Source organism: Quercus lobata, chromosome 8, assembly GCF_001633185.2.
Source record: "Quercus lobata isolate SW786 chromosome 8, ValleyOak3.0 Primary Assembly, whole genome shotgun sequence".
Taxonomy (NCBI): Eukaryota; Viridiplantae; Streptophyta; class Magnoliopsida; order Fagales; family Fagaceae; genus Quercus; species Quercus lobata.
Genome location: NC_044911.1, coordinates 4063067 through 4090676, shown reverse-complemented (window position 1 = coordinate 4090676; position 27610 = coordinate 4063067). Strand labels below are relative to the sequence as shown.

Sequence of the window (27610 nt, the reverse complement as noted above, 5' to 3'; positions counted from 1 at the left end):
TAAGAAGGCCTGAGATGAGAAATTATTCAATACAATGTGAAAACAGCCTTGTAGTCCTCCCAATCAATGAAAAGAAACTATTCTTTAAACAACTACTAATTTTATAGAATCAGGCATTTCAAATGCCAAATGGCACACTAAACACCAAAAACAGACTATCATGAGAGTATTATTATCAGATGTTCTATAAATATGCAATTTTAACACACTAAAAATACTACTTTATTATTTTAACATATCATTTTACAATTCACCGTATATCACATTTTCTATTCTTATTCTTTTAAAATATCATTAAAAAACTAACAATATAAAAAAAATGCAAAATGTGTAGTAGTGAATGTGGCTAAAAGTGTAGATGAAGGGATATTTTATTTTAGATGAGAGAGAAAGATGAATAAAAAATAATAAAAACTAAATGTCATTTTCATCTATACCATGTCAAAGATGAGATTGTACTGTAGCATGTCTTAAAATGTTTTGGCATTTAACACGCCTCATGATGGTCTGTTTTTGGTGTTTGGTGTGCCAAATAACAAATATTTGACATTTGACACACCTAATGGGAATGCTCTGAGGTGTGTTAAATGCCAAAAAGTTTTGGCATTTGCTACAATAGAATCTCATCTTTGGAACGATATCAAAGGAAATGTCATTTGGTTTTTATTATTTTTTATTCATCTTTCTCTCTCATCTCAAATAAAATATTTCTTCTTATATTCACTTTGAGCCACACGTTCACTACTTCACCCTCTCCACTCTCACAGACTCTTTTGTTCTCTCTTCCCATTCATGAGCCGCCACCAATTTCCTCTCTACTATCACACAAATTCCATCATCACTAATCTATAAAATCTCCTTCACCGTTTATTTTTTTTTCCTGTTTTTTCGCTCTCTCCTCTCTATTCTATCTCATACATTGAAGCTACTTGGTTCGGTTTAGTTCATCTCAGAGAAAAGCATTACTACTTCGTCTAACATCTCAACTTATTGGGTTTGTATTTTGATGTCACCGATTCGCTGAAAGTATCGCCAATTAACCACTAAGGTAATGGTTTTTGTTCTGAGTTGTGGTGGGTTTGATTTTGGGTGTTTATGTGATGGTTTTGGTATCTTTGATGGTGGGTTGTGGGGTGATGGACGGTGGTAACTAGTGAGGTAGGATGTTGGGCGGTGGGAGTGGTGGGTTTTTATTTTGTATTTTTATATATTGTTGGTTTTTTTAATGCATTGTATATATTATCTTAATATATGGAATCGAATAATAGAATATATGATGTAGAGAGTTTTGTAAAATGATGTCCTAAAATAATAAAGTAGACTTTTTAGTATCAAAAGAGAATATTTATAAAACACCTTACAAAAATGCTCTTACAGTCACTAAAATCCACCATAGTTGCTTTAAAAGAAATCCATAATAGTTGAATTGTATTAATTGGGAGGATCACATTCCATCATATCAAATAATTTCTTGAATGGGATGCCCTCGAGAAGGCTTGTAATACTAGTCAAGTCCAGTTAGCTTGCACGGAATTGTAGTAAAAACCTCATGACCAAAAAATTCAAAAAGTGGACTTCCAATTTCAAACACATTTATTGCATGCATTCAAACAAGACTTTTTTACTTGAAAGATACCATGAGCTATGAACACAGTTTATATTGGTTGTTTCGAGAAAACCAAGCCCTCCAATTTGATAGACTAGACCACTTCAAGAAAGTTCAGACGTACAACCTATTATTTAAAAATTCATGACTATTTTTATTCATTGTCAACATTTGAATTTATACAAACTTCCAAATAGATAAAAATAAATAATAATAAATACCTATCATCTATCAATAAAACTATTATTAATCCTAATCTAAACTAAATTATTTGAATAAATAATACATATCTCATAAAATAAATTAGGCACATGGCACTATATAACCTATGCTATGGTTATTACAGATGATGATCAATTATGTACAGTATAATATGATGCTGAAGAGATCATCACTTATTATCTGAGTTCAGGTACAAATACTGTTCTCTTATATAATCAATCACTTCATCTGCGGTTAGATATTTTATCGACAACCCTCTTGAAATGCAGTCCCTGAGATACATATAATTTTTTTTTTTTTTTTTAAACCTTCAGTGTTAAATTCATCTTTATATTGGCAATAAACAAATATGCTTTACTTTTACCTTACTCTTGTTGAGCTGATTTGGTTTGGTATAAGCTCATCCACAACTTTAATGTTATCCTGAAAATTCAATATTAGAGTTGTAACATTTAGGGTAGACCAGCAAGCAAAGGATCGTAAAGCAGCCATAAATTAAAACAATTGAGTCAATAAAAGCCACTAGGGTGAAGCTCCTTTTGAGACAAAGGATTCAAATTCTGAAGACATGGGAAAATTTGGACCACTTTAAGCTTTTCAGATGATTTCCAGAATTTGGTCAATTGCAAAAATGTGGACAATCAATATGCAAACAACGACGGACATGATATATATTGCAGTTCAAAGTTGAAAAACATCAAGAAACATGGGAGCAATTCAAATATTCTGATTACCCTGAATTCATTCAAAATTTCATCATCAGAGATAATTTTCTCAACATCTTGTCCATCTCTGCGAATGCAAACCACACCATAATCTCTGCATATGGTCCTGACCTGGAGAACAATAACAAGATTTATAGAACATTATAATCCAAGGCAACTAATTATAGATCAATTCAAAAAGGTTTGATCCATATCCCATAAAGACTTCATATCTGCATACCGAGGAAATTCAACACCTGATTAATTTTACAATATGCATTTCAGCTCAAGAATATGCTCCTGATATTAAGAAACATTTAAATAAATCTTTCTACTTGAACTTACACACTATCATTTTATGAAACTGGCATTTTTACACTCCCATGAACTAAAGAACTAAATATATCCAAATTTCACGATCATGTCATTGTCTTCTATAGCAAAAGAGAATTGAATGACAGTAGTGTCCCCAAATCAAGGACTTAGTGAAATATTTATCTTATTATAAGCGCCTAATTTGTGTGAACCAATATATGTTGAGAGTACATACTTGGTCTGGAATCCAGGCTCCAGGAATGCCAAAAGATTGGAGCAGATCAGAACCGCAGACAAGCATAACCTTAAGGGATTCTAGAAGCAGGAGAAAAGCAAGTTAATGTTATTCTGCCTAAAGCAACAATGAAAACACATAAATATGACCCAGGTTAGAAAAGAAATTCATTAAACATAATAAATCAAGGTCATTGATACAAATATATAGTCAAAATCAGTAACACAAACTAATATATTTTCAATCTAAGGACTAAGGGTGATAGTAAGCTGCCAACCAGGGGTAGAGTTTTCCCTCTCCTTCCCCAGATCCCTTCACTTCCATTGGTTGAACCCAACTGCGAAGGCCTCCCTTTTAAAGGGTGTTTTCAACAACAGACCCCCCCCCCCCCCCCCAATACAAATCCAAATATAAAATGACAAAGCATTCCTGACCCAATCTCCTAAAATGAAAGCCATCCAATTTTTATTTGTGAATGTGCATGAGTGCTCATCCGTATATGTGTTTATATCAGAAGAAAAAGATTCAAGATAATGTAATCACAGTTATTTAGTCTAGTCACTCAAAAGCAAATAAAAGATACCATTTCGTCTAAACATACCTCTGGGTACCTGCCCACTCTCGCATAAAATACTCTTAACTCTGGATAAAACAGTTAAAGAGCGTTGGAAGGTACTTTGTCCTGCCTGTAACAAGAGTTTAGAACTTCAAAAATTAAATTTCAAACAATGCAAAACATGATGAGATAAGGCCACAGTAGAATTTTACACTTGAGGATGAGAACACATTTATATCAAAATGAAACAAAGTACTATATTCAAGCAAGCATAAGCTCTAAATTGCAACCCAAAAAAAAAAAAAAAAAGAACTTCAGAGAGGGAGTAATTTACCTCCCATGGGTCAACCATTACAAATTCAGAACTTTTGCTCGCCAGATGACACAACTGTAGACGATGTTCAGCAGATAAAAGGCCCTGCGAAAAAACTCTAGTTACTGCTTTGTTACACCATATTGCTATTTGGTCACTGAAAGATAGGGGGTATATAACTTTATGAAGGCAGGATGGTGATAACTAAAACATAGAATAACTTAACAGAAACAAACTCAATCAAGTAACCCATGAGTGATGATATGAGATATCTATCAATCATGACAAATGATAACAGTATCAACATTTTCTGCCATGCAGGAAAAAAAAAGTCCCTACAAGGCAGCACTCAAATGGATAAGGTTACACATAAGTACTCCAATTAAATTGGAAAGTGCCTCTCAATGTTTGTGTTTGGATATATTTGTTTGTGTAGTAGTTTTAATTTCTCTATCCCGGCACATAGTGTGCATTGGGAAACCCCACCCCAGTGGCTTGGGGGGAGTTAGGGTTGTTAGATAATTACAAATTCAGGCATAGAAATTGATGAGAAATCCTGGAGAAATTGAGGTTTTTAACTCACTTCCTAAAGAGAACATTTAATTTAATGTTTCAAGAAATGTGTAAAAAGTGAAAGACATCCATTTGCTGACAAAGGCTACTCTACAAATTACATTTGTATCAATATGATACAAGCAACTACATACCCTTTTCTTGTATGCATCATTAACAGGTGACATATAACCTCCAATAACACAATAGCCTTCTGCATTCAGCGCATCTCTTGCCAGCTCTAAGAAGAACATTGTAAGTAATCAAATCAACATTATACCTATGAAAACTTAATAATGCATTCCATCAAATTCATATATACATTTAAATAGAACAGCAAATACTTTCCACAAATTTCACCATTCATGAACACGAATTTTAGAATGAGATCTTTCTGTATGAAACTAGCCAGAATTCAGGTCAAAAATGATATCCAAGAAGGGTTCATTTACAATAAGTGGAGAAAGATATCATCTTGCTGAGGCACCACAGTTAAAATGAAAGAGGAAAGTAAATTTTACTTGTTTTGAGAACAAATTTTCAACAACAAGCACCTTCATTAGCCAACCAAAGATAACAAGTGATAGCAATCTCAGCATGTGAGTTTTCAGAAGAAGGAATGGCCACTGTATACTTCAATCAATTTACGCAAATACAATTTCATTAAAGACAGTGTGAGGTGTACAACATTATTATAGTGTTTCTCATTTCATACATATAAAATAATATCTGGCACTTCAAACAACAAATAGATCTGCTAAATTATTATCTGAAAATACACTCTTGCAATGCTCAAACAATGACTTAGCAGGTAATGCTAATAATTATGATGAGTTAAGTTCAGAACTTAGTACATCCAATATAGATTTTATTTATCTAACTGCCATGAACCAATCAAAATCAACAAGATGTAAATACTAACAGATAATATAAATCTAAGCATGATTAGATATATAAGTTGATAGTATTTATAACATGCAGTGCAACATAAATTGTCAAGTCGATTTCATATGCAAAGTATTGCAGCTACAAGTTTCATAACCAGTATGTATGTATTTTTTTTTTTTTATAAGTAGGAAAAACTGTATTAAGAGAAGACTGCTTCATTAAAGAAATGAAGTAGGCATAAATATGCATGTATTATTATAAAAATTAGTAACAGAGTTCTACATTTAAGTTGCACTTATATATTTAGTAATCACTGAGTTTTATTCTTCCACTTCAATGGCTGTTATTCAACAATTGGCTCAACATCTTGTCAACTGTAACTTAGAACTACATTCACGAATTAGCCAATGAGCCTAGCACAAATGGCATCTCTTCCTCCCACAAAATAGATGAAGTACTAGTAAGGCTGAACAGTGCCCAATATAATAAAATAATTCTTATACAAACAAATAGTAAGACATCTTTAAAAGATCACTCTTTCTGATTGGTCCAAAGCTTGGGGTCTAACACAATGTTCTTCCGTTTTTGAGGTCCTAGCTTCTCTTAGATCTTTCACTTGATATTCTTGTACTTTGTTGATCCTTTGTGTTTCAACATTGTGAACATAAAGTTTTTGTTTATTTAATATTAATAGAACAGCTCTGCTACCTATCAAAAAATAATCTTTGATGGATTACCAATTAATGAGAACAGAATCAGGATCATCAAGGAAATTTGATGAGTGAAATGAAAAACATCCAACCAATTGAATCTACCAAAAAGAGACTGCAGTTTTTTTGTTGCCAAAACCCAACTTATTAATAACATTAACTTGAGGACCAATTTTTGAAGTTGGCTTAAATTAAAAAAATAAAAATAAAAATAAAAAAAGCATTTCTGAAGTAGGCTTGAACAGCCATAATAGTCCCAAATATGTTAAGACCCTGTCTACCCTGCCTACTTAATATTGGTGCTGCTGGTAGTTGTTATACAGCAGCCTTCAGTAGAAGCCTTGAGGGATGCAGCAGCAGGGTATGCATTGACAAGAGTTATGTGGCTTATCAAGATATGCAGTGAACTATGTAATTAGCAACTAAGCAGCTATCTCACTCAGTATAGTAACAGTGAAAAGCTCAACTAATCAGTTAGAGTAGTCTTTCAAGCAGCTGGAAGCAGCAGACAGTAGTGTCTAGAGACTGCAGCAGTAAAGCTTAGGCAGTAACAGCAAGCATGCCGGTGATACACTAGTTATGTTAGTTGGTCGTTTGTCTTGTGGCCTTGATATTCTAGTCTATTGGTTGTAACTCTCTTGTATAGTTGCCTAAGTAATGTTAGTTAGAACCCACATGCTTAATAGCATTTACCATGTGATCAATTAGGCTAGCTGTTAGCAGATTAGTTATCTAGTTAGGGAATTCCTGAGCTTGTACATATTAAGGCAAGCCTAAATAGCTGCCAGCCACTGCTGTAAGGATCATAACAGTAAAGTACAAGCAAGTTCCCTCTTTTCTCTAATTCTCTCTCTCTAAATCTTTCTTGTCCTTGGAGGCCAAGCTCCCTCAAAGCAGCTATCCCTTTTAGAGCTCACTTTCCCACTAGACGTAGGTTCTTATCAAAATAATAAGCACATTTTAGTTTGTAATAAATTGTTGTTGGGCACATTAGTCTGTACTAAAGTTTAACCTAAAATAGTTTATTCATTAAGTTTCCTAAATGAAGCCAGCCATCAGAGCACAATAACTGCTGCTATAACCCTGCCACTACCAACATCAACACTACCCATCCCCCCGCCATACATGGCATACCATCTGAACTTCTCTTCACTTCTCTACCATCACTCCTTACTGCAAGCAGCCCCATGTAACCTGCAGATAGGTGAGAATTCACAAGAACCATGTCTGAATCAACAAACAAGGTACCAAAATCCAATCCCTTAATGCTTCTACGAAACATGATTTAGCCCACAATAATAATCCATAAGCAAGTCCAAATTCATGACGCCTATCATATACAAATTCATATCAACCACCACCAGACAATGCTCCATGTGCCATGGTACCATCACTGCTCCACCGAATGTACATCCTAACCATTATAAGAATAGTTGATACACCATCAATCCATAGAGTTATGACAAGACTACACTCACTGCCTCCACTACTAGCATGGCTAATGAGCACAAGCACCAAGTCATGTATGCCCATCCACAACCACATACAGCAACCTACCACTTATGAAATTATTCACCTCTCTCTCTATAAAATGTTGCAAATAAGACTATGGAAAAGTTCTACAAAATTCTAAAAGGCATACAAAACTATAAACAAATCCTATGAGATTCCAAGTGCAAACAAAAGAAGTAAAGTCAAAGGGCCAATGGTACATCACTATCACACAATAAATCCCCAGAAATCAACAAGAGTATCTAAATCTTTAACACTTTTATTTTTCTTTTTATTGTTAAGTTACACATGTACCCAATGTTTTTGAACCCACGAAACCTTAAACACATGTACTTAATTTAGTTCCTCACTTGACAAATAACATAGCCAAATGGGTAAAAAATATATTAAAGCTAAAGTCTTTAATTATAACCCATTTTGCACTCTGAGTTAGATCATCAAAAACCCCACCACACCCATCATCACCCATGTCCCTAAAACCATAGCCATTCAAATAAAAAGAAAAAGTGGGTTCTAGTTGACTCGATTGGTAAAGTCTCTTGTTATCGAATAGGGGACTGGAGTCGAATCCTCTCTTCACCAAAAAGACATCCATTGATGTCTTGATTTGATGATAAAAGGCAACTACCATAGAGCCAACGACATAAAATTAAGGGTGAGTTTGCCATGATTTAAAGCAATAACCATAGAGTGAACCACATAGGATTAAGGATGAGTTTGTCCACCATCAACTTTCTCTTTTAACTCTGTAGCATATTTGCTTACATACAGCATTTCAGCCTCACTTTATCTAAGCACAACTATACTTCAAACAATTATATATGTTTTTGAGAAGAATTTCAAGAAAGTTCAGACGTACAGCCTATTATTTAAAAATTCATGGCTATTTTTATTCATTGTCAACATTTGAATTTATACAAACTTCCAAATAGGTAAAAATAAATAATAAAAAATACCTATTATCTATCAACAAAACTATTCTTAATCCCAATCCAAACTAATTTATTTGAATAAATAATACATATTTCTATCATTATTTATCCAGTATTAATTAAAATAAATTAGGCACATGGCACTATATTCCGATGCTATGGTTATTACAGATGATGATCAATTATGTACAGTATAATATGATGCTGAAGAGATCATCACTTATCATCTGAGTTCAGGTACAAATGCTGTTCTCTTATATAATCAATCACTTCATCTACAGTTAGATATTTTATCAACAACCCTCTTGAAATGCAATCCCTGAGATACATATAAATTTTTTTTTTTTTTAAACCTTTAGTGTTAAATTCATCTTTATATTGGCAATAAACAAATATGCTTTACTTTTACCTTACTCTTGTTGAGCTGATTTGGTTTGGTATAAGCTCATCCACAACTTTAATGTTATCCTGAAAAATTCAATATTAGAGTTGTAACGTTTAGGGTAGACCAGCAAGCAAAGGATCGTAAAGCAGCCATAAATTAAAACAATTGAGTCAATAAAAGCCACTGGGGTGAAGCTCCTTTTGAGACAAAGGATTCAAATTCTGAAGACATGGGAAAATTTGGACCACTTTTAACCTTTTCAGATGATTTCCAGAATTTGGTCAATTGCAAAAATGTGGACAATCAATATGCAAACAACGACGGACATGATATATATTGCAGTTCAAAGTTGAAAAAACATCAAGAAACATGGGAACAATTCAAATATTCTGATTACCCTGAATTCATTCAAAATTTCATCATCAGAGATAATTTTCTCAACATCTTGTCCTTCTCTGCGAATGCAAACCACACCATAATCTCTGCATATGGTCCTGACCTGGAGAACAATAACAAGATTTATAGAACATTATAATCCAAGGCAACTAATTATAGATCAATTCAAAAAGGTTTGATCCATATCCCATAAAGACTTCATATCCACATACCGAGGAAATTCAACATCTGATTAATTTTACAATATAAATTTCAGCTCAAGTATATGCTCCTGATATTAAGAAACATTTAAATAAATCTTTCTACTTGAACTTACACACTACCATTTTATGAAACTGGCATTTTTACACTCAGATGAACTAAAAAACTAAATATATATAAATTTCACGATCATGTCATTGTCTTCTATAGCAAAAGAGAATTAAATGACAGTAGTATCCCCATATCAAGGACTTAGTGAAATATTTATCTTATTATAAGCGCCTAATTTGTGTGAACCAATATATGTTGAGAGTACATACTTGGTCTGGAATCCAGGCTCCAGGAATGCCAAAAGATTGGAGCAGATCAGAACCGCAGACAAGCATAACCTTAAGGGATTCTAGAAGCAGGAGAAAAGCAAGTTAATGTTATTCTGCCTAAAGCAACAATGAAAACACATAAATATGACCCAGGTTAGAAAAGAAATTCATTAAACATAATAAATCAAGGTCATTGATACAAATATATAGTCAAAATCAGTAACACAAACTAATATATTTTCAATCTAAGGACTAAGGGTGACAGTAAGCTGCCAACCAGGGGTAGAATTTTCCCTCTCCTTCCCCAGATCCCTTCACTTCCATTGGTTGAACCCAACTGTGAAGGCCTCCCTTTCAAAGGGTGTTTTCAACAACAGACCCCCCCCCCCCCCCCCCAATACAAATCCAAATATAAAATGACAAAGCATTCCTAACCCAATCTCCTAAAATGAAAGCCATCCAATTTTTATTTGTGAATGTGCATAAGTGCTCATCCGTATATGTGTTTATTTCAGAAGAAAAAGATTCAAGATAATGTAATCACAGTTATTTAGTCTAGTCACTCAAAAGCAAATAAAAGATTCCATTTTGTCTAAACATACCACTAGGTACCTGCCCACTCTCGCAAAAAATACTCTTAACTCTGGATAAAACAATTAAAGAGCGTTGGAAGGTACTTTGTCTTGCCTGTAACAAGAGTTTAGAACTTCAAAAATTAAATTTCAAACTATGCAAAACATGATGAGATAAGGCTACAGTAGAATTTTACACTTGAGGATGAGAACACATTTATATCAAAATGAAACAAAGTACTATATTCAAGCAAGCATAAGCTCTAAATTGCACCCCAAAAAAAAAAAAAAAAAAAAAAAAGAACTTGAGAGACGGAGTAATTTATCTCCCATGGGTCAACCATTACAAATTCAGAACTTTTGCTCGCCAGATGACACAACTGTAGACGATGTTCAGCAGATAAAAGGCCCTGCAAAAAAACTCTAGTTACTGCTTTGTTACACCATATTGATATTTGGTCACTAAAAGATAGGGGGTATATAACTTTATGAAGGCAGGACGGTGATAACTAAAACATAGAATAACTTAATAGAAACAAACTCAATCAAGTAACCCATGAGTGATGATATTAGATATCTATCAATCATGACAAATGATAACAGTATCAACATTTTCTGCCATGCAGGAAAAAAAAGGTCCCTACAAGGCAGCACTCTCAAATGGATAAGGTTACACATAAGTACTCCAATTAAAATGGAAAGTGCCTCTCAATGTTTGTGTTTGGATATATTTGTGTGTGTAGTAGTTTTAATTTCTCTATCCCGGCACATAGTGTGCATTGGGAAACCCCACCCCAGTGGGTTGGGGGGAGTTAGGGTTGTCAGATAATTACAAATTCAGGCATAGAAATTGATGAGAAGTCCTGGAGAAATTGAGGTTTGTAACTCACTTCCTAAAGAGGCCATTTAATTTAATGTTTCAAGAAATGTGTAAAAAGTGAAAGACATCCATTTGCTGACAAAGGCTACTCTACAAATTACATTTCTATCAATATGATTCAAGCAACTACATACCCTTTTCTTGTATGCATCATTAACAGGTGACATATAACCTCCAATAACACAATAGCCTTCTGCATTCAGCGCATCTCTTGCCAGCTCTAAGAACACATTGTAAGTAATCAAATCAACATTATACCTATGAAAACATAATAATGCATTCCATCAAATTCATATATACATTTAAATAGAACAGCAAATACTTTCCACAAATTTCACCATTCATGAACACGAATTTTAGAATGAGATCTTTCTGTATGAAACTAGCCAGAATTCAGGTAAAAAATGATATCCAAGAAGGGTTCATTTACAATAAACGGAGAAAGATATCATCTTGCTGAGGCACCACAGTTAAAATGAAAGAGGAAAGTAAATTTTACTTGTTTTGAGAACAAATTTTCAACAACAAGCACCTTCATCCAACCCAAGATAACAAGTGATAGCGATCTCAGCAAGTGAGTTTTCAGAAGAAGGAATGGCCACCGTATACTTCAATCAATTTACGCAAATACAATTTCATTGAAGACAGTGTGAGGTGTACAACATTATTATAGTGTTTCTCATTTCATACATATAAAATAATATCTGGCACTTCAAACAACAAATAGATTTGCTAAATTATTATCTGAAAATACACTCTTGCAATGCTCAAACAATGACTTAGCAGGTAATGCTAGTAATTATGATGAGTTAAGTACAGAACTTAGTACATCCAATATAGATTTTATTTATCTAACTGCCATGAACCCATCAAAATCAACAAGGTCTAAATACTAACAGATAATATAAATCTGAGCATGATTAGATATATAAGTTGATAGTATTGGTAACATGCAGTGCAACATACATCATCAAGTCTATTTCATAAGCAAAGTATCGCAGCTACAAGTTTCATAACCAGTATGTATGTAAAAAAATTTTTGTAATAAGTAGGAAAAACTGTATTAAGAGAAGACTGCTTCATTAAGGAAATGAAGTAGGCATAAATATGCATGTATTATTATAAAAATTAGTAACAGAGTTCTACATTTAAATTGCACTTATATATTTAGTAATCACTGAGTTTTATTCTTTCTAAGAGGGCATCAATTTTTTCCACTTCAATGGCTGTTATTCAACAATTGGCTCAACATATTGTCAACTGTAACTTAGAACTACATTCACGAATTAGCCAATGAGCCTAGCACAAATGGCATCTCTTCCTCCCGCAAAATCGATGAAGTACTAGTAAGGCTGAACAGTGCCCAATATAATAAAATAATTCTTATACAAACAAATAGTAAGACATCTTTAAAAGATCACTCTTTTTGATTGGTCCAAAGCTTGGGGTCTAACACAATGTTCTTCCGTTTTTGAGTTCCTAGCTTCTCTTAGATCTTTCACTTGATATTCTTGTACTTTGTTGATCCTTTGTGTTTCAGCATTGTGAACATAAAGTTTTTGTTTATTTAATATTAATAGAACAGCTCTGCTACCTATCAAAAAATAATCTTCGACCGATTACCAATTAATGAGAACAGAATCAGGATCATCAAGGAAATTTGATGAGTGAAATGAAAAACATCCAACCAATTCAATCTACCAAAAAGAGACTGCAGTTTTTTTGTTTCCAAAACCCAACTTATTAATAACATTAACTTGAGGACCAATTTCTGAAGTTGGCTTTAAAAAGAAAAAGCATTTCTGAAGTAGGCTTGAACAGCCATAATAATCCCAAATATGTTAGGACCCTGTCTACCCTGCCTACTTAATATTGGTGCTGCTGGTAGTTGTTATACAGCAGCCTTCAGTAGAAGCCTTGAGGGATGCAGCAGCAGGGTATGCATTGACAAGAGTTATGTGGCTTATCAAGATATGCAGTGAACTATGTAATTAGCAACTAAGCAGCTATCTCACTCAGTATAGTAACAGTGAAGAGCTCAACTAGTCAGTTGGAGTAGTCTATCAAGCAGCTGGAAGCAGCAGACAGTAGTGTCTAGAGACTGCAGCAGTAAAGCTTAGGCAGTAACAGCAAGCATGCCAGTCCAGCACTAGTTATGTTAGTTGGTAGTTAGTCTTGTGGCCTTGATATACTAGTCTGTTGGTTGTAACTCTCTTGTATAGTTGCCTAAGTAATGTTAGCTAGAACCCACGTCCTTAATAGCATTTACCATGTGATCAATTAGGCTAGCTGTTAGCAGATCAGTTATCTAGTTAGGGAATTCCTGAGCTTGTACATATTAAGGCAAGCCTAAATAGCTGCCAGCCACTGCTGTAAGGATCATAACAGTAGAGTACAAGCAAGTTCCCTCGTTTCTCTAATTCTCTCTCTCCCTCATTCTCTCTAAATCTTTCTTGTCCTTGGAGGCCAAGCTCCCTCAAAGCAGCTATCCCTTTTAGAGCTCACTTTCCCACTAGAAGTAGGTTCTTATCAAAATACTAAGCACATTTTAGTTTGTAATAAATTGTTGTTGGGCACATTAGTCTGTACTAAAGTTTAACCTAAAATAGTTTATTCATTAAGTTTCCTAAATGAAGCCAGCCATCACAGCACAACAACTGCTGCTATAACCCTGCCACTACCAACATCAACACTACCCATCCCCCCGCCATACATGGCATACCATCTGAACTTCTCTTCACTTCTATACCATCACTCCTTACTGCAAGCAGCCCCATGTAACCTGCAGATAGGTGAGAATTCACAAGAACCATGTCTGAATCAACAAACAAGGTACCAAAATCCAATCCCTTAATGCTTCAACGAAACATGATTTAACCCACAATAATAATCCATAAGCAAGTCCAAATTCATGACGCCTATCATATACAAATTCATATCAACCACCACCAAACAATGCTCCATGTGCCATGGTACCATCACTGCTCCACCGAATGTACATCCTAACCATTATAAGAATAGTTGATACACCATCAATCCTTAGAGATATGACAAGACTACACTCACTGCCTCCACTACTAGCATGGCTAATGAGCACAAGCACCAAGTCATGTATGCCCATCCACAACCACTTACAGCAACCTACCACTTATGAAATTATTCACCTCTCTCTCTATTAAAATGTTGCAAATAAGACTTTGGAAAAGTTCTACAAAATTCTAAAAGGCATACAAAACTATAAACAAATCCTAGGAGATTCCAAGTGCAAACAAAAGAAGTAAAGTCAAAGAGCCAATGGTACTTCACTATCACACAATAAATCCCCAGAAATCAACAAGAGTATCTAAATCTTTAACACTTTTATTTTTCTTTTTATTGGTAAGTTACACATGTACCCAATGTTTTTGAACCCACGAAACCTTAAACACATGTACTTGATTTAGTTCCTCACTTGACAAATAACATAGCCAAATGGGTAAAAAATATATTAAAGCTAAAGTCTTTAATTATAACCTATTTTGCATTCTGAGTTAGATCATCAAAAACCCCACCACACCCATCATCACCCATGTCCATAAAACCATAGCCATTCAAATAAAAAGAAGAAGTGGGTTCCAGTTGACTTGATTGGTAAAGTCTCTTGTTATCGAATAGGGGACTGGAATCGAATCCTCTCTTCACCAAAGAGACATCCATTGATGTCTTGGTTTGATGATAAAAGGCAACTACCATAGAGCCAATGACATAAAATTAAGGGTGAGTTTGCCATGATTTAAAGCAATAACCATAGAGTGAACCACATAGGATTAAGGATGAGTTTGTCCACCATCAACTTTCTCTTTTAACTCTTTAGCATATTTGCTTACATACAACATTTCAGCCTCACTTTATCTAAGCACAACTATACTTCAAACAATTATATATTTCTTTGAGAAGAACTTCAAGAAAGTTCAGACGTACAGCCTATTATTTAAAAATTCATGACTATTTTTATTCATTGTCAACATTTGAATTTATACAAACTTCCAAATAGATAAAAATAAATAATAAAAAATACCCATTATCTATCAGCAAAACTATTCTTAATCCCATTCCAAACTAATTTATTTGAATAAATAATACATATCTCTATCATTATTTATCCAGTATTAATTAAAATAAATTAGGCACATGGCACTATATTCCGATGCTATGGTTATTACAGATGATGATCAATTATGTACAATATAATATTATGCTAAAGAGATCATCACTTATCATCTGAGTTCAGGTACAAATGTTGTTCTCTTATATAATCAATCACTTCATCTGCAGTCAGATATTTTATCGACAACCCTCTTGAAATGCAGTCCCTGAGATACATATAATTTTTTTTTTTTTAAACCTTCAGTGTTAAATTCATCTTTATATTGGCAATAAACAAATATGCTTTACTTTTACCTTACTCTTGTTGAGCTGATTTGGTTTGGTATCAGCTCATCCACAACTTCAATGTTATCCTGAAAAATTCAATATTAGAGTTGTAACGTTTAGGGTAGACCAGCAAGCAAAGGATCGTAAAGCAGCCATAAATTAAAACAATTGAGTCAATAAAAGCCACTGGGGTGAAGCTCCTTTTGAGACAAAGGATTCAAATTCTGAAGACATGGGAAAATTTGGACCACTTTTAACCTTTTCAGATGATTTCCAGAATTTGGTCAATTGCAAAATTTAAGACTATTTTGCAAAAGGAAAAAGGTTTGCCAAACTAAATTGAGAAATCATATATACTCTGGAAAAAGAAAATTTACAAACCAAATAAACAATACGAAAGTCTTTTTTTCCCTCAACAAACCACTATACATAGCTAGTTACTAAGAGCATGAACTACTTAGTTTGCATTCCTTTTAGTCAAACAAAAGAACAATTATCAAACTCCTTTGCCAATAACAACCTATCCTCCAATTCTTATAGCATCAATACATACCTTAAGGGTCTACCATAATGATAACTTCCCAATGACAGGTTAAAACTGCCATACAAGCTCTGTCATCATTCAGTTGCATCACAATTAAACTTCAAGAGGCCTTTCAGAGGCTTCGTTCACTGCTTGGATTTCATCACTAGAAGCATTCCTTTTCAATGATACAAAAGCATGCTCTTCAAAACTCTCACGAAGCTTTAAATTCTGCAAATTTCCCCCAAGCTTTTCACCCATTTTTGTGAACCCGTGTGATTGTGAAATACCATTAGCTGATCTCATAGAGAATTCTCCTTCATTACTTAAGATGCATACCAGTTTATTAGGCCTGCTTCTTTGTAGCAATGGGGATTTCATAATGTCATTAAATGGCTCTCCATCAAATTAGCTTTTTTAACTTTTCTAAATTCCATCCATGGCCATTTGTTTGAAAATCAAGTGAGTAAATTTTGTTTGTTGTCATGCCTAAAACATTTGGATATGCAATAATGTGAATCTGTTTATCTATAACATATGATTGGATGAAATCAAGTGAGTAAATAATTAGTGATGGAACAAACCTCTCAATCCGCCTGAGTTGTTTGGTGACATCAACCATAGTTGGCCTTGTTTGTGGATCTTCCTCTGTACATGCCAAGGCAAGGTCCACCACAGCTTGTAATTGGTGCTGTAAACTAGCACCTCCTTCTGCCAAGATTGCAGGATCCACAATCTCGTTTATGCAACTACCTTGAGCACAGTTATGTATGTATGCTATGAAAGTAGAATCTTTAAAAGAATCATCTCCAGTTAAAAGTTCCAGAAGAAACCGACCAAAATCATATACATCGGCTTTCTCAGTTACCTTGCCTGCTGTTTTAAACTCGGGGGATTTGAACGTTGAAAGAAAAGGAGCGTCCACGTCAACTTCACCTTCAGGAATTGATACAGAAAAATGAAAGTGGGACAATTTGGGAACATCATGTTCATCTAATAAGATACTGTGCAGATCCATAGCCATGTAGATGACAGGTCTAGGGAAGGCAGTATGGAGATAAGAAAGAGCATGAGCAATCTGCCTTGCAATCTTTAACCTGCTCTCCCACACCATCGGCTCATGTTGTAGTTCAGTAACACGGGAGACATAAATTCGATCTGCAAGTAAACCATTGGCGGCAAATTCAAACACCAAAATGGGAATTCGAGTGTGGAGACAACAACCTATGGGCCTTAATACATTGCTGTGACCACTCATTTGTGCAGAAATCACTAAATCATTGATGGCTATATAGGCCAAATTATCTAAACGCTTAATGAGAACAATTCGTCCTTCAAGAGAACCTTTGTACCAATAAATTCCCAGATGTTGAGAAAGATAATTGTTGGTTGCTTGGCGGAGTTGTTGAGGGGAGAAGGTACGGATGGGAATAAGCTTGACATTGTGAACAAAAGAACCCTTAATGAGAACAATTTGTCCTTCAAGAGAACCCTTGTACCAAATAGAGAACCCCATTACCAGCTTTTCAGAAGAAAAGTTGTTGGTTGCTTGGCGAAGCTGTTGAGCGGAGAAGGTACGGATGGGAATAGGCTTGGCATTGCAAGAGGCAATCAACTTCTCAAGTAACTTGCTTCCATTCTCATAAAACAATCTCTCTCTTTCCTCTCTTTGCTTTCTTTCCTCTATTCTTTTAAAAAAGAAATGATATGATGCGAACCAATTCCAGCGCATAATGGCTTGAATGTGGAACGTCCTTCCTTGCTCTTTTTTCTTTGTGCTCTACTAATCTGCTAGTGAGGGATGGAGGGTCAGCTGAATGACATGACCATGAGGGCATTTTTATTGTAAATTCATTTCAGGAGGTTTCGTGTACGTTTGATAGACTAGACCACTTCAAGAAAGTTCAGACGTACAACTTATTATTTAAAAATTCATGACTATTTTTATTCATTGTCAACATTTGAATTTATACAAACTTCCAAATAGATAAAAATAAATAATAAAAAATACCTATTATCTATCAATAAAACTATTCTTAATCCTAATCCAAATTAATTTATTTGAATAAATAATACATATCTCTATCATTATTTAATGCTTGTCTGTTGAATTAGGTGGTGGATGGGGCATGGGGCTGGGGTAGTGCAAATGTGCTGTGTGATAGTGCTTGTGCAAATGTGCTGTGTGATAGTGCTTGTGCAAGTGTGCAACTAATAATTAATAAATATGGCTGTGTGCTATGTATTAGTTGATTAGTTCAACTAATGATCATAAAATATGTAATAAATCCCTATTTTTTAAGACTTAGACTTAAGCTATACTGCCTATATATTTTTGTGCTGTACAATTTATTGACTTTCCTTTTTTTTTGTTAAGTGATAGTGTGATATTCCAAGTATCAAACAACCATAGTAATTAGTTGAGCTAATTAATTTTATTTGTTTGGAACATTAATTAACCAATAATTAATTGGATAAAGCAACTAATAAACAATAATTAATAATTTAATTAACAAATACATTATATTAGACAAACAAATTAAATTATGTTAGGCTAAGCAACAATTAATAATTTTGCTATAAAAAAAACAATTAATAATTTTATAATTAATGAAACAACAATATAACAAATTATAGTTTATAAAAGACAAACAAATTAATGAAACAACTAAACAACAATAAATTTAGGAAAAATTCCTGGAACCGCTACTAGAAAAAATTATGCTTCATTAAGGAACACCTTGCAAAAAATTCCTGGAGTCGCCACTGTTATTTATCTAGTATTAATTAAAATAAATTAGGCACATGGCACTATATAACCTATGCTATGGTTATTACAGATGATGATCAATTATGTACAGTATAAATGATGCTGAAGAGATCATCACTTATCATCTGAGTTCCGGTACAAATGCTATTCTCTTATATAATCAATCACTTCATCTGCGGTCAGATATTTTATCGACGACCCTCTTGAAATGCAGTCCCTGAGATACATATAAATTTAATTTTTTTTTTTAATAAACCTTCAGTGTTAAATTTATCTTTATATTGGCAATAAACAAACATGCTTTACTTTTACCTTACTCTTGTTGATCTGATTTGGTTTGGTATAAGCTCATCCACAACTTTAATGTTATCCTGAAAAATTCAATATTAGAGTTGTAACGTTTAGGGTAGACCAGCAAGCAAAGGATCGTAAAGCAGCCATAAATTAAAACAATTGAGTCAATAAAAGCCACTGGGGTGAAGCTCCTTTTGAGACAAAGGATTCAAATTCTGAAGACATGGGAAAATTTGGACCAGTTTTAACCTTTTCAGATGATTTCCAGAATTTGGTCAATCGCAAAAATGTGGACAATCAATATGCAAACAACAACGGACATGATATATATTGCAATTCAAAGTTGAAAAAACATCAAGAAACATGGGAACAATTCAAATATTCTGATTACCCTGAATTCATTCAAAATTTCATCATCAGAGATAATTTTCTCAACATCTTGTCCTTCTCTGCGAATGCAAACCACACCATAATCTCTGCATATGGTCCTGACTTGGAGAACAATAACAAGATTTATAGAACATTATAATCCAAGGCAACTAATTATAGATCAATTCAAAAAGGTTTGATCCATATCCCATAAAGACTTCATATCGGCATACCGAGGAAATTCAACATCTGATTAATTTTACAATATGCATTTCAGCTCAAGTATATGCTCCTGATATTAAGAAACATTTAAATAAATCTTTCTACTTGAACTTACACACTACCATTTTATGAAACTGGCATTTTTACACTCACATGAACTAAAAAACTAAATATATCCAAATTTCACGATCATGTCATTGTCTTCTATAGCAAAAGATAATTAAATGACAGTAGTATCCACATATCAAAGACTTAGTGCAATATTTATCTTAATATAAGCGCCTAATTTGTGTGAACCAATACATGTTGAGAGTACATACTTGGTATGGAATCCAGGCTCCAAGAATGCCAAAAGATTGGAGCAAATCAGAGCCGCAGACAAGCATAACCTTAAGGGATTCTAGAAGCAGGAGAAAAGCAAGTTAATGTTATTCAGCATTCTGCCTAAACCAATAATGAAAACACATAAATATGACCCAGGTTAGAAAAGAAATTCATTAAACATAATAAATCAAGGTCATTAATACAAATATATAGTCAAAATCAGTAACACAAACTACTATATTTTCAATCTAAGGACTAAGGGTGATAGTAAGCTGCACACCAGGGGTAGAATTTCCCCTCTCCTTCCCCAGATCCCTTCGCTCCCATTGGTTGAACCCAACCACAAAGGCCTCCTTTTTAAAGGGTGTTTTCAACAAGAGACCCTTATACTTATTTATATATTTATTTATATATTTATTCTTAATAATAATTTTTTATTACTATAAAATTATTAATATAAAAGATATATAATAAAATAAAAGATTAGATTATAGAAATAATTATTTCTAAAAAATTAGAAAGCTATTTAAAGGAATTTCTTTATACCTGTTCCTGAAGTAGAAGACTTGGCACACTTTCTTTCCCGTTGTGGGGAGACCTCTAAGAATGGAGCACCCGTGTTAGCCTAAGGAGTAGGAAGCGCCAAGGACGATTGATTGCTATGCAGGCGGCCCTTGAGACGAGGTTATATCAAAAAGAAAAGAATAAGCATCATCAGAACGATCCGAATAAAGTAGGCAGGGGGCAAAGACCAAAGAAAGAGTAAAGGAATTCAGACTCACCTAGTGAATATATGGATCTCGTGTCTAAGTTTTCAATAACTCTCAAGGAGTTTATGCCACCACAGTGAATGGACATCCCAGGCATTGAAAGCCTATCATGTCAGGCAATTCAAGTGCTGGATGACTCGGCATATCCAAGTCACATAGCACCCACTCTCCCTATAGTGGTAGACGGAGACGGTATTGTTAGAGCCGATGTTCCGTTTCGAAGGGTACAGTCGAAGTATAGTGTCGAACAAGTAGGTGTAACTGTGGAGTTCTATGGTGGCGAACTGAATGAAGTCAGTTATAGTGATCCTGCTACTGTGAAAAAATATGCTTGACGCGCTTAATTGGGCGAAATTTTTGAATTAGATCGTGCTACTTTGAAATCCGATGGTATTCCTGACCCAATCTCCTAAAATGAAAGCCATCCAATTTTTATTGGTCAATGTGCACGAGTGCTCATCTGTATATGTGTTTATATGCAGAAGAAAAAGATTCTAGATAATGTAATCACAGTTATTTAGTCTAGTCACTCAAAAGCAAATAAAAGATACCATTTTGTCTAAACATACCTCTGGGTACCTGCCCACTCTCGCATAAAATACTCTTAACTCTGGATAAAACAGTTAAAGAGCGTTGGAAGGTACTTTGTCTTGCCTGTAACAAGAGTTTAGAACTTCGAAAATTAAATTTCAAACTATGCAAAACATGATGAGATAAGACCACACTAGAATTTTACACTTGAGGATGAGAACACATTTATATCAAAATGAAACAAAGTACCATTCAAGCAAGCATCAGCTCTAAGTTGCAAAAAAAAAAAAAAAAAAAAAAAAAAAAAAAAAAAAAAAACAAGAAAGAACTTGAGAGAGGGAGTAATTTACCTCCCATGGGTCAACCATTACAAATTCAGAACTTTTGCTCGCCAGATGACACAACTGTAGACGATGTTCAGCAGATAAATGGCCCAGCGAAAAAACTCTAGTTACTACTTTGTTACTCTATATTGATATTTGGTCACTGAAAGATAGGGGGTATATCACTTTATGAAGGCAGGCAGGATGGTGATAAGTAAAACATAGAATAACTTAATAGAAACAAATTCAATCAAGTAACCCATGACTGATGATATGAGATATCTATCAATCATGACAAATGATAATAGTATCAACATTGTCTGCCATGCAGGGGGAAAAAAAAAGTCCCTACAATGCAGCACTCAAATGGATAAGGTTACACATAAGTATTCCAATTAAATTGGAAAGTGCCTCTCAATGTTTGTGTTTGGATATATTTGTGTGTGTGGTAGTTTTAATTTCTCTATCCGAGCACATAGTGTGCATTGGGAAACCCCACCCCAGTGGGTTGGGGGAAGATAGGGTTGTTAGATAGTTACAAATTCAGGCATAGAAATTGATGAGAAGTCCTGGAGAAATTGAGGTTTGTAACTCATTTCCTAAAGAGGCCATTTGAGAAACGTGTAAAAAGTGTAAAATTTGAGAAATGTTTTAAGAAACGTGTAAAAAGTGAAAGACATCCATTTGCTGACAAAAGCTACTCTACAAATTACATTTCTATCAATATGATACAAGCAACTACATACCCTTTTCTTGTATGCATCATTAACAGGTGACATATAACCTCCAATAACACAATAGCCTTCTGCATTCAGTGCATCTCTTGCCAGCTCTAAGAACAACATTGGAAGTAATTAAATCAACATTATACCTATGAAAACTAAATAATGCATTCCATCAAATTCATATATACATTTAAATAGAACAGAAAATACTTTCCACAAATTTCACCATTCATGAACACGAATTTTAAAATGAGATCTTTCTGAATGAAACTAGCCAGAATTCATGTCAAAAATGATATCCAAGAAGGGTTCATTTACAATAAATGGAGAAAGATATCATCTTGCTGAGGCACCACAGTTAAAATGAAAGAGGAAAGTAAATTTTACTTGTTTTGAGAACAAATTTTCAACAAAAGGCACCTTCATTAGCCAACCCAAGACAACAAGTGATAGTGGCATGTGAGTTTTCAGAAAATGGAATGGCCACCATATACTTCAATCAATTTACGCAAAGACAAATTCATTGAAGACAGAGTGAGGTGTACAACTTTATTATAGTGTTTCTCGTTTCATACATATAAAATAATATCTGGCACTTCAAACAACAAATAGATCTGCTAAAGTATTATCTGAAAATACACTCTTGCAATGCTCAAACAATGACTTAGCAGGTAATGCTACTAGTAATTATGATGAGTTAAGTTCAGAACTTAGTACATCCGATATAGATTTTATTTATCTAACTGCCATGAACCAATCAAAATCAACAAGGTCTAAATACTAACAAATAATATAAATCTAAACATGATTAGATATAAAAGTTGATAGTATTTATAACATGCAGTGCAACATAAATTGTCAAGTCTATTTCATAAGCAAAGTATCGCAGCTACAAGTTTCATAACCAGTATGTATGTATTTTTTTTTTTTTTTTTTTTTTTAAGTAGGAAAAACTGTATTAAGAGAAGACTACTTCATTAAAGAAATGAAGTAGGCATAAATATGTATGCATTATTATAACAATTAGTAACAGAGTTTTACATTTAAGTTGCACTTATATATTTAATAATCACTGAGTTTTGTTCTTTCCGAGAGGGCATCAATTTTTTCCATTTCAATGGCTGTTATTCAACAATTGGCTCAACATCTTGTCAACTGTAACTTAGAACTACATTCACGAATTAGCCAATGAGCCTAGCACAAATGGCATCTCTTCCTCCCACAAAATGGGTGAAGTACTAGTAAGGCTGAACAGTGCCCAAAATAATAAAACAATTCTTATACAAACAAATAGTAAGACATCTTTAAAGGATCACTCTTTTTGATTGGTCCAAAGCTTGGGGTTTAACACAATTTTCTTCCGTTTTTGAGTTCCTAGCTTCTCTTAGATCTTTCGCTTGATATTCTTGTACTTTGTTGATCCTTTGTGTTTCATCATTGTGAACATCAAGTTTTTTATTTATTTAATATTAATAGAACAGCTCTGCTACCTATCAAAAAATAATCTTCGACGGATTACCAATTAATGAGAACAGAATTGGGGTCATCAAGGAAATTTGATGAGTGAATATGAAAAACATCCAACCGATTGAATCTACCAAAAAGAGCCTGCATTTTTTTTGTTTTCAAAACCCAACTTATTAATAACATTAACTTGAGGACCAATTTTGAAGTAGGTTTTTAAAAAAAAATCTTAAGTAGGCTTGAACAGCGATAATAGTCCCAAATATGTTAAGACCCTGTCTACCCTGCCTACTTAATAATGGTGCTGCTGGTAGTTGTTATACAGCAGCCTTCAGTAGAAGCCTTGAGTGATGCAGCAGCAGGGTATGCATTTACAAGAGTTATGCAATGGCTTATCAAGATATGCAGTGAACTATGTAATTAGCAACTAAGCAGCTATCTCACTCAGTATAGTAGCAGTGAATAGCTCAACTAATCAGTTAAGAGTAGCCTATCAAGCAGCTGGATGCAGCAGACAGTAGTGTCTAGAGACTGCAGTAGTAAAGCTTAGGCAGTAACAGCAAGCATGCCAGTGAAGCACAAGTTATGTTAATTGGTAGTTAGTCTTGTGGCCTTGATATACTACCCTATCGGTTGTAACTCTCTTGTATAGTTGCCTAAGTAATGTTGGTTAGAACCCACGTGCTTAATAGCATTTACCATGTGATCAATTAGGCTAGCTGTTAGCAGATTAGTTATCTAGTTAGGGAATTCCTGAGCTTGTACATACATTAAGGGTCTGCCATAATGATATCTTTCTGCAATTTCATCTCTTTAGAATCTAAATGCTCCAAAAAAATAGCCTGAACTACTACTGCTATTGGTGAAACCCACAGAATTTTCATGGCCCACCAAACTTTTAATTTACCTTCCCAATTACAGGTTAAAACTGCCATACAAGCTTTTGTCATCATTCAGTTGCATCACAATTAAACTTCAAGAGGCCTTTCAGAGGCTTCGTTCACTGCTTGGATTTCATCACTAGAAGCGTTCCTTTTCAATTATGCAGAAGCATGCTCTTCAACACTCTCAAGAAGCTTTAAATTCTGCAAATTTCCCCCTAGCTCTTCACCCGTTTGTGTGAACCTGTGTGATTGCGAAATACCATTAGCTGATCTCATTGAGAATTCTCCTTTATTACTTAAGATGCATACCAGTTTATTAGGCCTGCTTCTTAGTAGCAATGGGGATTTAATAATGTCATTAAATGGCTCTCCATCAAATTAGCTTTTTTAACTTTTCTAAATTCCATCCATGGCCATTTGTTTGAAAATCAAGTGAGTAAATTTTGTTTGTTGTCATGCCTAAAACATTTGGATATGCAATAATGTGAATCTGTTTATCTATAACATATGATTGGATGAAATCAAGTGAGTAAATAATTACTGACGGAACGAACCTCTCAATCCGTCTGAGTTGTTTGGTGACATCAACCATAGTTGGCCTTGTTTGTGGATCTTCCTCTGTACATGTCAAGGCAAGGTCCACCACAGCTTGTAATTGATGCTCTAAACTAGCACCTCCTTCCCCATCTTCAGCCAAGATTGCAGGGTCCACAATCTCGTTTATGCAACTACCTTGAGCACGGTTATGTATGTATGCTACTAAACTAGAATCTTTATCAATTGTCAATCTAGATATTTGCCAAGAATCCTCTCCAGTTAAAAGTTCTAGAAGAAACCGACCAAAATCATATACATCAGCTTTCTCAGTTACCTTGCCTGTTGCTTCAAACTCGGGGGCGCAGAAACCTAAATATCGAAGGCCATTAAAACCTTCCACGTCAGCTTCATCTTCAGGAATTGATACAGAAAAATAAAAGTTGGACAATTTGGGAACATCATGTTCATCTAATAAGATACAGCGCATTCGTATACCCATGTGGATGACAGGTCTTGGGAAGGCAGTATGGAGATAAGAAAGAGCATGAGCAATCTGCCTTGCAATCTTTAACCTTCTCTCCCACACCATCGGCTCATGTTGTAGTTCAGTAACACGGGAGACATAAATTCGATCAGAAAGGAAACCATTGGCGGCAAATTCAAACACTAAAAAGGGATATGGAGTGTGGAGACAACAGCCTATGGGCTTTAATACATTGCTGTGACCACTCATTTGTGCAGAAATCACTAAATCATTGATGGCTATACGGCCCAAATAATCTATACGCTTAATGAGAACAATTCGTCCTTCAAGAGATCCCTTGTACCAATAAATTCCCAGATGTTGAGGAGGATAATTGTTGGTTGCTTGGCGGAGTTGTTGAGGGGAGAAGGTACGGATGGGAATAGGCTTGGCATTTTGAACAAAAGAACTTTTAATGAGAACAATTCGTCCTTCAAGAGAAACCTTGTACCGAATAGAGAACCCCGTTACCAGCTGTTCAGAAGAAAAGTTGTTGGTTGCTTGGCGGAGCTGTTGAGCGGAGAAGGTACGGATGGGAATAGGCTTGGCATTGCAAGAGGCAATCAGCTTCTCAAGTAACAGCCTTCCATTCTCATAAAACGCTCTCTCTCTTTGCTTTCTTTTAATAAAGAAATGATGAAATGGCATGAACCAACTCCAGCGCATAATAGCTTGAATGTGGAACGTCCTTCCTTGCTCTCTTTTGTTTCTGCTCTACTACTACTCTGCTAGCTGAATGACAATGAGGGCATTTTTATTGTAAAGGAGGTTTCATCGAAACTATATAGTGCAAGTGCAGCTGAATTCCTCTATTAGTTTTTATTTATTTATTTTTATTTAAATTTCAGAAGTAAAGTATACCTTTTGCTTTCCTTTCACATTAGCCGTTTAATGCCAATCCATAGATTCCATACCGTGTGTTGACTTTGGAGGGCTGCACGGTTTCTGTAGGATTTGCTTTTATTTATTTATTTTATGGTCCTCTATTTTGTTCTGTTTTTAATTTGTTCCTCAATTTTTTATAACACTTCACTTTTTTTTTCTTATATTTTTAAACTTACTGATATTTTGATCCCGACATCATCTCACTTAAAAAAATAATAATAATTTCAAACTTGTAGTGAATTCCATTTATTACTTAGGCATTCTTTGTAAATAAGTCCATTTATTACTTAAACATTTTTTGTAAATGAGATGGTAATAGGGACCAAAAGGACAACAAGTTTAAAAATATAGAGATCAAAATAAAATTATAAAAACTTAAAGACCAAATTATAAATATGACCAAAATATAGAAACCAAAAAGTATTGTCGTCAAAATTTTTGTTTTTTGTTTGTTGCCTCAAAATTTTTTGAAAATAATCCAACTTTTAGCTTTTTGTAACAAATTTAACATAAAAATTACCAAATACCATATCTTTCGATAAACACTATAAAAAAATTAAAAAAAAAAAAAAGGTACTTTGTCCACAACACACTCTAAGTGATGACGTTGAATTGTCACCAATGAATCACACCGTACTCGCGACTCAAAGCGAACCTGCACACCAAGAACGAACGGAAGAAGACCTTTAGAGAGCACCGGTGTGGTGCCGGCCAAACACTCTCCGAAGGTCAAGTCAGAATTCGTCCCTTTTTC

General features: G+C 34.4%; 5 protein-coding genes across 15 annotated transcripts in view; all 5 read right to left on the bottom strand.

Annotated features, from left to right (window-relative positions):
* Positions 1-1862: 1862 nt before the first annotated feature.
* On the bottom strand, positions 1863-9013 carry LOC115955698 (nicotinamide/nicotinic acid mononucleotide adenylyltransferase-like). 4 transcript variants are annotated; one of them, XM_031073955.1, is made up of 8 exons: positions 8773-8924; positions 4659-4744; positions 3973-4026; positions 3684-3768; positions 3083-3162; positions 2563-2664; positions 2193-2251; positions 1863-2100 (listed from the first exon to the last, which is right to left on the bottom strand). In XM_031073955.1, the coding sequence occupies exons 1-8, from the start codon at positions 8873-8875 to the stop codon at positions 1998-2000; spliced, it is 672 nt and encodes a 223-aa protein (XP_030929815.1). In that variant the 5' UTR covers positions 8876-8924; the 3' UTR covers positions 1863-1997. The 4 variants fall into 4 exon arrangements, with proteins under 4 accessions (XP_030929815.1, XP_030929814.1, XP_030929816.1 ...); XM_031073954.1 differs by having other exon boundaries at positions 3973-4056; positions 8773-8913; XM_031073956.1 differs by lacking the exon at positions 8773-8924 and adding an exon at positions 8955-9013 and having other exon boundaries at positions 1866-2100; positions 3973-4056.
* Positions 8951-14112, bottom strand: LOC115956130 (nicotinamide/nicotinic acid mononucleotide adenylyltransferase-like). The gene is made up of 6 exons (XM_031074599.1): positions 14022-14112; positions 11434-11519; positions 10450-10534; positions 9848-9927; positions 9328-9429; positions 8951-9013 (listed from the first exon to the last, which is right to left on the bottom strand). The coding sequence occupies exons 1-6, from the start codon at positions 14110-14112 to the stop codon at positions 8951-8953; spliced, it is 507 nt and encodes a 168-aa protein (XP_030930459.1).
* On the bottom strand, positions 11494-18284 carry LOC115955695 (non-functional pseudokinase ZED1-like). Of its 5 annotated transcripts, XR_004084181.1 has the most exons (4): positions 17104-18284; positions 16820-16946; positions 15740-15798; positions 11579-15651 (listed from the first exon to the last, which is right to left on the bottom strand). XR_004084181.1 is itself a non-coding variant. In XM_031073944.1 (3 exons), the coding sequence occupies exons 1-2, from the start codon at positions 17965-17967 to the stop codon at positions 15771-15773; spliced, it is 1176 nt and encodes a 391-aa protein (XP_030929804.1). In that variant the 5' UTR covers positions 17968-18284; the 3' UTR covers positions 11494-11519; positions 15740-15770. The 5 variants fall into 5 exon arrangements, 4 of the variants coding, with proteins under 4 accessions (XP_030929804.1, XP_030929803.1, XP_030929802.1 ...); XM_031073944.1 differs by lacking the exon at positions 11579-15651 and adding an exon at positions 11494-11519 and having other exon boundaries at positions 16820-18284; XM_031073943.1 differs by lacking the exon at positions 11579-15651 and adding an exon at positions 11513-11557 and having other exon boundaries at positions 16820-18284.
* Positions 16101-26746, bottom strand: LOC115955696 (nicotinamide/nicotinic acid mononucleotide adenylyltransferase-like). Of its 4 annotated transcripts, XM_031073947.1 has the most exons (6): positions 25466-26746; positions 24935-25152; positions 22585-22670; positions 21866-21919; positions 21554-21638; positions 21162-21393 (listed from the first exon to the last, which is right to left on the bottom strand). In XM_031073947.1, the coding sequence occupies exons 2-6, from the start codon at positions 24978-24980 to the stop codon at positions 21347-21349; spliced, it is 318 nt and encodes a 105-aa protein (XP_030929807.1). In that variant the 5' UTR covers positions 24981-25152; positions 25466-26746; the 3' UTR covers positions 21162-21346. The 4 variants fall into 4 exon arrangements, 2 of the variants coding, with proteins under 2 accessions (XP_030929807.1, XP_030929806.1); XR_004084183.1 differs by lacking the exons at positions 21162-21393; positions 21554-21638; positions 21866-21919; positions 22585-22670 and adding an exon at positions 16101-16265 and having other exon boundaries at positions 24797-25152; XR_004084182.1 differs by lacking the exons at positions 21162-21393; positions 21554-21638; positions 21866-21919.
* LOC115955697 (nicotinamide/nicotinic acid mononucleotide adenylyltransferase-like) overlaps positions 18946-27610 on the bottom strand; it is a 31435-nt gene continuing 22770 nt past the window's right edge. Inside the window, exons 8-10 of the mRNA XM_031073951.1 lie at positions 19691-19792; positions 19318-19376; positions 18946-19222 (exon numbers count right to left, since the gene is read on the bottom strand). Of these exons, the coding sequence (XP_030929811.1) occupies positions 19150-19222; positions 19318-19376; positions 19691-19792 (234 nt within the window). The 3' untranslated portion in view covers positions 18946-19149. The remainder of the gene's footprint in view (positions 19223-19317; positions 19377-19690; positions 19793-27610) is intronic.

Coding starts and splice junctions, on each gene's coding strand:
- LOC115955698 (XM_031073954.1), bottom strand. CDS start 8,875: ATGTATCTCAGGGATTGCATTTCAAGAGGGTTGTTGATAAAATATCTA. Junction 3,769..3,972: donor TAATGGTTGACCCATGGGAG/GTAAATTACTCC, acceptor CTCTTGTTACAG/GCAGGACAAAGTACCTTCCA. Junction 3,163..3,683: donor GAGTGGGCAGGTACCCAGAG/GTATGTTTAGAC, acceptor TCCTGCTTCTAG/AATCCCTTAAGGTTATGCTT.
- LOC115956130 (XM_031074599.1), bottom strand. CDS start 14,112: ATGGTTCTTGTGAATTCTCACCTATCTGCAGGTTACATGGGGCTGCTT. Junction 9,430..9,847: donor GAGCCTGGATTCCAGACCAA/GTATGTACTCTC, acceptor ATTGTTCTCCAG/GTCAGGACCATATGCAGAGA. Junction 9,014..9,327: donor AAATTTTGAATGAATTCAGG/GTAATCAGAATA, acceptor TGAATTTTTCAG/GATAACATTAAAGTTGTGGA.
- LOC115955695 (XM_031073941.1), bottom strand. CDS start 17,967: ATGCGCTGGAATTGGTTCGCATCATATCATTTCTTTTTTAAAAGAATA. Junction 16,507..16,819: donor CAACTCAGGCGGATTGAGAG/GTTTGTTCCATC, acceptor ACAATCACACGG/GTTCACAAAAATGGGTGAAA.
- LOC115955696 (XM_031073946.1), bottom strand. CDS start 26,637: ATGCGCTGGAGTTGGTTCATGCCATTTCATCATTTCTTTATTAAAAGA. Junction 25,153..25,465: donor CAACTCAGACGGATTGAGAG/GTTCGTTCCGTC, acceptor GCAATCACACAG/GTTCACACAAACGGGTGAAG.